The following is a 10577-nucleotide window of genomic DNA, read 5'->3' as shown; positions in this document are numbered from 1 at the left end:
GCGTAAATTTTATAGGGGATAATATTGAATACCTACCACCTTATATATTTTATTACCTTATATAAACCTAGGTCTGATACTGCGTATGGTTTGTTGTTATAATCTCTAATTATATTCTATGGTATGGAATTATGGATGCTAAACCAAGAAATATCACGGAGATTTAAGGCTTTCTAGATGTTGCTGTATAGGCGTAATCGAATGGGAAGGACTGAGAAGTTCTACGCACTATCAAAACCAGAAAACTACAGTAGGTACCTCATCCACATAATGAGAGGACAAAAGTACATCATTTCCCAACGTGTCATCTAAGGATAGATTAACGATAAGCGTAGCAGAGGACGATGCCGCATTTCGTGGCTTAATAACCTCCTTTCTATGAGTGTAGCTCCACAGAACTATTCCGGGTAGCAGATAATAAAGTAAAGAGAGCCTTGATCTTGACTGACTTTCACTAGAGGGTGGCATGATAATATGATTGATGACAAAATTAAGGTGTCCGTGACCGTCAATAACTTCTAAATATTTGTTGTTGAAACAAAGCGTTGATAACTACAAACATATAATTTTATTTAAAAAAAAAAAAAAAAAACTTTTTTTATACCGTTATAACTGAAAAACTACTAAATCAATATTAATGAAACTGGCACAACTGATTTCATCTCGATATATCAGAAAGTTCCAAAGCTACAAGACAAAACTTGTTGAAAAAAAGCACTAAGTAAAATGGTTCAACAAAGGTAGTAGGGTGGTAAAGTAAGATGTAGATAGAGGGACATGCGCCTACGTCCAACCGTTATCAATTAATACATGTGCAACAATTCAGCACAATTAAAATTAACCAAAGTGGTCAGATATCTACGGTGGAGTTATGAGGTATGGGACTTGAAAAGGAGCGCATGCCTATTGCCTAGATCCAACCATTATATTATGTTTCATTGAATTGATAAAAAAATATATCAATCTATTTCTTTATTCCATAATATGTTTGTGTATTCTATATTCCACTATTCTACGGGTTAGCAAAATGTTATTAAAAATTATATAGATAGAATAAATCAACAAGTATTTCGTGAAATGAACAGTGTTACATTATGTAATAATTCATCACTAAGAGTTTTGTTGAACTTTTAAACAAAGTGTTAATAATATATCAGATTCGAGTATATTAATCACTTCCAGAGTCTCACAAAAGTCGTCGCCGAACAAGCAATAATTTATTTAGTGAAAGACGGCGACCACTGCTAAATCCATGTGTACAAAATTAGTTTACTGATAGGAGATCTAAAAAAACATTTAAGAATACTGAATTATGTTAAAGTTTTGATTCAACTCTCAGAAAACTGAAAATACATATCATTAGCAACTTAAAAATTTCAGTCAATAACACAATTTGCTAGATATACAAATTTATATACTTGGTATAGGTATTGTATAAATTTATAGAACACTGCATACTTCCAAAAAATACATAATATTAATCTCAATTTTACAAAACCAATAAAATTATTACATATTTACCTACGTGGATACTCAAAACCTGTTATTTTGACAAGAATATATGTAATTAATTTATCAATCAATGGATTCACAAAATGACAAACCTCTCACAATAGGCAATTTTAATTTGAGTTTTAATATTATAATTTTATTTTATAAATAAACAAATCAATCAATCATCTCTACTAATTTATTTATTGAGCAAAATTGGCCAAGTACTTACGAAGATTTTTTCAATTACATTATCTTATTATTTTAATGTTCTGATTAGAGTCAGCCAACATAATAAATTATTATTTTCTAAATACTTTTATGTTCGAAAAAACTTTCAAATATTTTCTGTACGTTTTTACTTCTTCATAAAATTGGGGGTTTTCGGAATAATTATAATAAACTGTTTATCTATAACTATTGGTGGAAACTAACATAAAATACCATACTTTGTGACATACCTATAGTTTTATATTACTAGCCGCATACTAAACTTTACTTAGGCTATTTGGATAAGTCTGTACTGTTAAGATCAAAAAGAATCTTTTAAATAAAAAAATGATTTAAATATTGTTATTCCTTGCACTTAAATAAGTAGTCTTCTCATAATTATTTTTTATATAAAATTTGTAACATTGTACTTTTATTATATATAAATGGAGATAGCGGGTATTGAACCAGGGTAAAAACCACGCAATGTTATCTCAGTGGCCCGCAAGTAGTGTGGATACTTTGTCACAATGATTTGCGACTCGCGAATTGCCGCTTGCTTTGGCCGTGAAACTGGTTCCTGGTCTCCGTGTGGATATCTGATCTACTACCGGCGCCCACCTATTATTGAATTATTAACAGCAATTAACCCACCTATTATCTCCAATTTTGGCTAGTTTCGTAAAAGTCTGGACAGACTTTATATATGGTACAGGATTAAATTTACAAATGCGTCAAAATTAAATATTATATCATTTAAATATTGTATCTACTTAATTTTAAGTCGCTGTTCTGATGCCCTTTTTCACTCATGGAAAGGGTAGTTAAAAAACTAACCTAAAAAATATATGACTACTTATAGAAATGAATCACTTCTCTAATGGGACCTCAATATGACGGCATAATGAAATATTACAATATTTAAGCAGCATCCGGGAACGGATATAAAAAAATTTGGTAGAACATAAGTAATAATTTTAATCTGTATCTTACCAGAATACCAAATATACTTATTATAATAAATATCTAAGTCATAAATACGACCGTCATCGATATTTTTGATTTATCAGGCATAGTTTATAAGTTTGTTTATTTTTTATTTTATACGTATAAGAAAATATTAACCCGGTCGCACACACAGTCGAATTTGTTGATGTCATTTTGCTGTCGTTCACAAAATACATGTATCTTAATGTAATATCGCACATTACCTCGGTACGATATTTTTGGTAATAAAACATCTGCTCGTCGCGTGCAACAAATTTCACTCGACATGGGGCGTAGTAGAATAGTTAAATGTCGCATGGGCGCATGTGTAGAACTGCTTTTTAATTCGCTTCAGCTAGTTAGTTGCATTCAGATGAGAGTTGCAACATTGCGCCAGACTTAGATTTATGACCATATCCCAGTCGAGCCGATTGTCTATGTGCGACAGGGCGTAAATGACTCTCACGAAGTTTTTGCCGTCAACACTGATTACTGCGAATGTATTGTCACTATGCCACTGATCTTTGGTGATTTTAAATTCCTATATTTTTTTAATCATGGTTTAGGACGTTTAAGTTGTATGTCTTTGAATCAGAGCGTTGGAGCGGAGCTCGGAGCAGGAGTACGGAGCAGGAGCACGGATCAGTGGAGCACTGGGGTTTCACCCGGAGGACCTAGGAGCGAAGCTGGAAAATTTGTAGTGCTCCACTGCTCCGGATGTTTTTTTCATTATTATTAAATGCTCGTCCTAAAATTAATTGTAAGTGAGAAGAAGCAGATAATGAAAGACGATTTGCTGTCGGTTTTGTTTCATCAAATTAATAATGAAAATGACGAATGATAAACCTCATTTTAAAACAACTTATTTTTTTATTTTTTTTACATAATATTATACGTCATATATGACGTATACGTAATAGGTATTATAATACCTATTTAAAAAAATTACCGAGAGCGGAGCAGACCTTCGAACGGAGCTGGAGTAAGTATTAGGTCCAGGAGCGGAGCAACTGAAAAAGGGTCCGCTCCAACATTCTGCTTTGAATCAACTAAAAAACCAACCGTCGTAAAATATCCATTTAAAACTTTTCCACACTGGTTAGTGTATTATGAAAATAAATTATATGTTCATTCATATCTTTGAGAGACGCATTCCACGTGAAAATTAAAATGTTGTACCTATATGAGGAAGTATCCATTCCATTGATTGGAACGAACATTTTTTTAAACTTTCATAGCTATTAGGTATAAAATAATCAGAGCGGTTTATAATACATGTTGATTTATTTAATAATACACAATGAAAATTGATCAGATTTTTTATCGTGTCAATCAGTATGTGAGTATTGCCGGTTATATTATTGTAAACGTGCTAATATAACACGACACGTTACTACAAAAGTCAAAACATCAGCTTTATAGTGATCTATATTAGACATTTTATTAATGCTTCACCTGGTATTAAAAAAATACTGACAAAATCGGAGTAAAAAAACTAGTCCTTTAAAAACCTAACGGCCTTCCTATAATCAAAAGTTCATATTACTTAAAATAGACATGCACACAAATACTCCTGGTTTATAATGTATTAAAATAATTAAAATATTACTGTACACGAAAGAAAAAGAAAGATATGTTTAAAATCACATATTTTGAGAAGAGCTAAAATAACACTGAGGAGTAGGTATTGAATAGCTTTATATGTTAACATCCTTGAGAAATTTATTAATTCGAAGCAAATGGTTCAAGTTGTCTCTCACTAATTCATGCAAAATATATCCATTATGTTTAACTCACTTTTATTATTTCTGAATTATCTCCATTTTCTTTCGAACACAGGATTTAAAATTTAAGCAATACCACCATTAAAATTATTATTAAAGGATAGGTGTTGGTCGTATTAAATATATTTAATTTATCATACTCAATACAACTGTGTTTTCAAATTTGAATTAAATTCACAATGCAATGTAAGCTGGTGGTGATGTAACTTTTTAGGTTAATTTTTAAATCAAAACTAGATTCTAGCTCCCCGGTACTGCTCTCTATGTGAGCAAGTGTGGTGCAGCGTGGGACTTTATTTTTACATAAAAATGGAAGATTATGATCATATATAACTATTTTTCTTTTTAAACCATGTCCGATCATATGAGCCTCCGCAGAGTGGAAGTTATATTAACATATTTTTGTTTTCACGAGAAATGGGTATTAGCAAATCTTACTCAACCTAATATGTCAATACTCTAGGTGCAATCATACATTAAACAACAACATATCATCTTTTGTAGCCATACCCGTAACTAGAACCCAGAATCTATGACATTATAGGTCGACAGGTTATCCACTTGGCTGTCATGAGTGTGACCTAATATCTGGATCGACTAATTCATAAAGTTTGGTGGATGGACGTAGCAGCAAATCTCTAAGGAGCAAGAAGAGAGGAAAGAGATAGTAGGGGCCTTCATCCGGCTGGTAATGATGACGATTTCACTAATAATAATGAATTTAATGCTTGCCCACTCTATATTAAAATGATGGCAGCAAATACTAGATTCATTCATTTGTTTTAAAAATCTTCTGTCATTGTTTAGAAACAATTAATTTCAAAATTTTGGATAAAATAAATATTTCATAATATTATTATAAATAATAAACATAATAAATCCTAAAATATCCCTAATGATTTTAATATAATATAATGATATCATAAATATAGTTATATTATAACGCTTTCAGTTTTCATAATAATTTTTAATTGTCTTATAAATCGATCGCAAGAATACGTTTTTCCCCAATGATGACAATACGCACTGGTGGCACAAAGGATTATAATATTTACAACAGCAAATAAATTAATACGTAACGGAAACAAAAATGCTCTCGTTTTCAAACAACTATTTTTTGACAGAGAAGGAGTTTGTCAAACTATAAAAGCCTTCGCCAGTGGTAAAACAATATCACTCGCTTCTCAGCTAAACGTTCAAAATGGCATTCAAGGTGGTGAATCATTACATACATGTATTACCTAATTAATTACCAATCAGTTTTTGTAAATTTTTATTCATAAGTGTTATTTTTTTTAATACAAGTGATTTCTAAGTTAAATTGATTCATTCATTAATAATACTTTACAAGTTATTTTAAATTTCAAATAATATGGGCTTTGTATTAAAATTATAATAAACGTTTTGTTTTTTATTCTCTATTACTTCAATGACATTTTTATATTACACACATTTTTTAAAAAAATATTTTATTCTGTATCAGTTCATACATACATGGAACTAAAATTAAAGAAGTACCAATATAATTTATCTTGTATCAAAGTTGTACATATTTTGCCTAATAGGAATATCCTTTTTTTAATTATTGTTTCACAAAACGATGTTTTGTCATAAAAAGTTATATATAAATATGTGTATATAATATAGTATAATTGATTTAATATATTGTCTATTCCATTTGATGCATCTTCTGGCTCTATGTATGCCGATTAATTTTATTGTTGTTTTTACTATATTATATTCACGAAATTATAATATTATTATTCAAAAACATTATTATAACATTAATTTTCGTTTTCAGTTCTTCCTGATGGCAGCCCTCGTGGCTATGGCTCGTGCCGGAGCTTTGGGAGTCGTCCCCGTAGGAGTATCTTCTCCCGCCCAATACAGCTACTCCTACGGAGTGGAGGATCCCTTCACCGGAGACAGCAAGAGCCAACACGAAACCCGCGTAGGAGATGTCGTTCAGGGTCAATACTCCCTCACCGAGTCCGACGGCACCCGTCGTACTGTGGATTACGCCGCTGATGCCGTCAACGGATTCAACGCTGTCGTCCGCAAGGATCCTCTCGTCCATGCCGCCCCAGTCGCCGTTGCTGCCCCAGTTGTCAGTGTAGCCCGTACTGTTGCCGCTCCCCTCGCTTACACCGCCCAAGTTGGTGCTTTAGGATACAATTCTCCCCTCGCCTACTCTGCTCATGCATCTCCCCTTGCTTATTCCGCACATGCTGCTCCCCTTGCCTACACCGCTCCAGTTGCCAGATATACATCTCCCCTCGCGTATACTTCGCAAGTGTCTTCTTTGGGCTACTCCTCTCCCCTCACATACTCTGCTCACGCATCTCCTTTAGGCTATGCCGCATCTCCCCTCGCATACTCCGCCCACGCATCTCCTTTGGGTTATGCCGCTTCTCCCCTCGCTCTCTCCCACCATGGACTCAACTATGGTTATGCCTATTAAGTGAACACAACTCCATCATATTAATTTATTGCAGCTGAAATTACGATTATAAAACGAACCTTTTAAAGACATATAAAAATATGAAATAAAAACCATTTTAAGCAATTACGTATTTTTTTATATTTTACCTCCTTAGTCCTTTTGTATAAAGATATTATATTGTCTTATTATTCGGCCATCTTGGTGACATTATATTTTTCAAATAATTTGCCTATATAATATGCCAATAGTTTAACATAGTTATGTTATATTATATACCATTATTCAGTCAGCTTGGCGACATTATATTTTTCAATAATAATTCGTCTATACTCTATATAATACGTCAATGGTTTAACATCTCTTGAATAATGTCGTTTTATATTTTTTTTGATCAGGTCCGATCTTAACATGATCATATTATGGACCATCAAAAGTGGGGGTTTGTGTATAAACAGATTTTTATTTTTACGAGAAATGGGTGTTAACCACTTGCTCAACCTAATGGGTCCATACTCTGACCCCAAATACAAATTGAAGAACAATTTGTGTATTTACCAGACCCAGAATTCAAGCCTTGGACCCACGATATTATAAGCCGGCACGAACTCCTTAAATGGAGATAATGCAGTCATAAGCAAAAATGACGAGCTACATCTTTTGTACCAAAAATGATTAGTGTTATTATGTTATTCACATGTCATATGCAGCTATTATTTTGAGTGCACATATCAGCCAAAGCACATGTGAGTGCATGGCAATCTCAGTCTTGGGCTCCTGAGACATTCTCAGTCATAAAAAAATTATGTAACTATATCCAAATATAGGGTCTCGTGATACGCGCGATTAAGACCGGATATAATGTGGGGCGCTGAAGTTTGGTGGGATCACATCCTAGTCGAGACGATTTTACCAACCAAAAAAACTCCATGTGGTAAATTAGTATATTGTTAAAGTAAGTATAGTTGAATAATGAACTCTACCTACATTGCAACAAGGGTGATTATTGAAGAAGTTAATCCATATCTTCGGCATGTCTTACAAACTAAACGTTAAAATTAAAATCCTATTAGATTATATGAGGGAGTGTGTAAAACTCCCACCTCCGCACCCGTTATGTATATGCAGCCACGTCGATGACGCCGCCTAACATAACCCTTACATGTGCCAGGTCAATGAATTTAAACCCTCGAGCAGAGCCGTACGGGACTGGTGATGCAACCTTGCACCGGAGTGCGAATGCATGATGTTAATTTATATGGCAACTATCAAAGTGACTTTAATTTGAAAAGTCGCAAGAGGAGTCCCGCTCCCCGTACGCTCTGGTGAATTTAGTAAAGACCGCAAAATATATGAGGGAGTACCCATCCCATTATTAGCATAGGCATTTTTTTAAACTTTCATAGACTTTCATCAGTGATATGCTATGGAAACAGGTAAACTATGCGCAGCATAAAGGCGGCAGATATCCAAAGGGCGGCATACCTGAGTAGGAATGAGTCGGCTTATAAAATGTACACATATACAATTTTGCTATCATAAATATGATTTGATTTAATAATAAATTCAGTTTACTGGTTGAACACATCAGATTGTTAAATAATGATCTGTGCAAAACAGCAGGTCCTAAATACAATTAAAATATATATCACGCAAGTGGTATTTTGAGCTGCTCCGGTAAATTCATACATTTCATGAAAATTAATACTTTGGACGCGGAAGACGCACACGGTGCGTAATGACCAGGCGGCCGATCGATGTAATTAACGTGCATTTTAAAGGGGGCAATTAAAATCTCATTATCTATTCAGCAGCGAAAGCGTTAATCAAAGTATCCAGACGTTGATAATAATTGTATAGATAGAATAACTAAGTAAGGGTCAGTTAGGCAAGTGATTTATTACGTAGGTCTTTCAATCTTTCACGTGTTTATATTATGTCAAGAAGAACACTTTTCGTTTATAGTTTAACTTTAAACAATAAGTATTCTGAAATACTATATTGTATTATTAGGAAAGCTTCAAGATATTGGTTTTGAAAAAAAATATCTGTTTTTAGAATTTCAATATAACCACAGAACACATTAGTTTGTATTACCCGATTATTATTAATAATGTTTACTATAGGAAATATATTTTTTTCTTTGCATTATACCAACCATCTGTAGTTTTAAAACAAGTGCAAAAAAAGACTATTGGCAGCAATATCTAAAAAAACATAAGTGCACCCAATAATAAGGTATGTACGAGTATTAATAGTATCGACCAATGGAACTTGATGGAATTAGAATTTAAATTCTAATGGGTTTAAATTTTGTACTATTCTATTTGATTCGTTTTTTGCAACTCGGGGTTCGCCTTTCGGCATCTTTGGGCGCTGTGTATACTCACCAAAACCAATTGTATTGATTTATTATATAAGTTAGAGTTAAGAGTGTTCGTTATCAGTGTGTGTTTGCCTTTGGTGAGTATACAGTATACACAGCGCCTGAAAATGCCGAAAGGCGAAACCCGGGTTGCAAAAAATGACTCAAATGCAATAGTACAAAACTTAAATCCATTAGAAATAAAGGAGGTATGTTATTAAAGGTTAAAAATAGATTCTGATACCAGAATGAAATTAATAATAAAAATCAATAATTCCACCAATTTATGAATATCGGGGGGACGGCACATCGGGACATCACTGAGTTTTATAGTTATTAGCTATATAATATTCTGGCCCATTTATAATACAAGTTGATTTACTTACTTGAAAATTGATCAGATATTTTAACTCTTCAAATCAGTATATGAATAATGCCGGCTATAATATTGTAAACGTGCTAATTAATTCATGTAAATTAATAATTAATTCTTGACCTGGTATTAAAAAAACATACTAAAAACTATCCCTTTAAAAACCTAACGACCTTCCTATAATCAAAATTTCATATTACTTAAAATAGACACGTACTTATATAAATACTCCTGGTCTATGTTGTATTAAAATAATTAAAATATTACTTTATACGCATAGATTTAATATGTATATGAAAGGAAACGAGAGAGATAAGTTAAAAAAAAAACATATTTTGAGAAGAGTTGACATAAGATTCAGAGACAGGTATTGGATAAGTTTGTATGTTAAGTTCCATGTGAAATTTACTAATTCTAAGCAATAAGTTGAAGTCGTCTTTTTACTCATTCACGCATAATATATCCACATATTCAACACAGTTTTATAATTTTTGAATAATCTCCCTTTTTTAAAATACAGGATTTACAATTTTACATAGTGCCACCATTGAAATTATTATTCAATTATATTGGTCGTATAATATAATGTATTTAATTTATCATGCTCAATAGAACTATTGTAATTATTATTAATTTTATTCACAATGCAATATAAGATAACTATGTAACTTTTAAGACTCATTTTAAGTCAAAATTACAATCTAGCTATCCGGTACTGCTCCCTATGTGAGCAAGTGTAGGGCTTGCAATTTGGTAGCGAATTTAATATTACATACAAGTTTAATATTAGTAGGTATCAGATTATATGAACATTGAACAAATACCCCGCCCGATGAAATCATAAAATTCTGTGTATGTAGGTACGTGGCAATAAAGTGTTATATAGGGGAGGTCTTCGTCCAGCAGTGGAATGACCTTATCTGATTA

At 32.7% G+C, this 10577-nt stretch overlaps 1 protein-coding gene across 1 annotated transcript; it reads left to right on the top strand.

Annotated features, from left to right (window-relative positions):
- The first annotated feature begins 5644 nt into the window (after positions 1–5644).
- Positions 5645–7040, top strand: LOC147066268 (cuticle protein-like). Its single transcript, XM_085955392.1, has 2 exons — positions 5645–5685; positions 6274–7040. The coding sequence occupies exons 1-2, from the start codon at positions 5674–5676 to the stop codon at positions 6931–6933; spliced, it is 672 nt and encodes a 223-aa protein (XP_085811518.1). The 5' UTR covers positions 5645–5673; the 3' UTR covers positions 6934–7040.
- Positions 7041–10577: the final 3537 nt, after the last annotated feature.

This window comes from Rhyacophila brunnea, unplaced genomic scaffold (genome assembly GCF_057557595.1).
Source record: "Rhyacophila brunnea isolate RB1 unplaced genomic scaffold, BYU_Rbru_1.0 scaffold_5, whole genome shotgun sequence".
NCBI classification, from domain to species: Eukaryota; Metazoa; Arthropoda; class Insecta; order Trichoptera; family Rhyacophilidae; genus Rhyacophila; species Rhyacophila brunnea.
The sequence above is the reverse complement of the archived record's forward strand: the minus strand, read 5'-3'. Positions and strand labels throughout refer to the sequence as shown.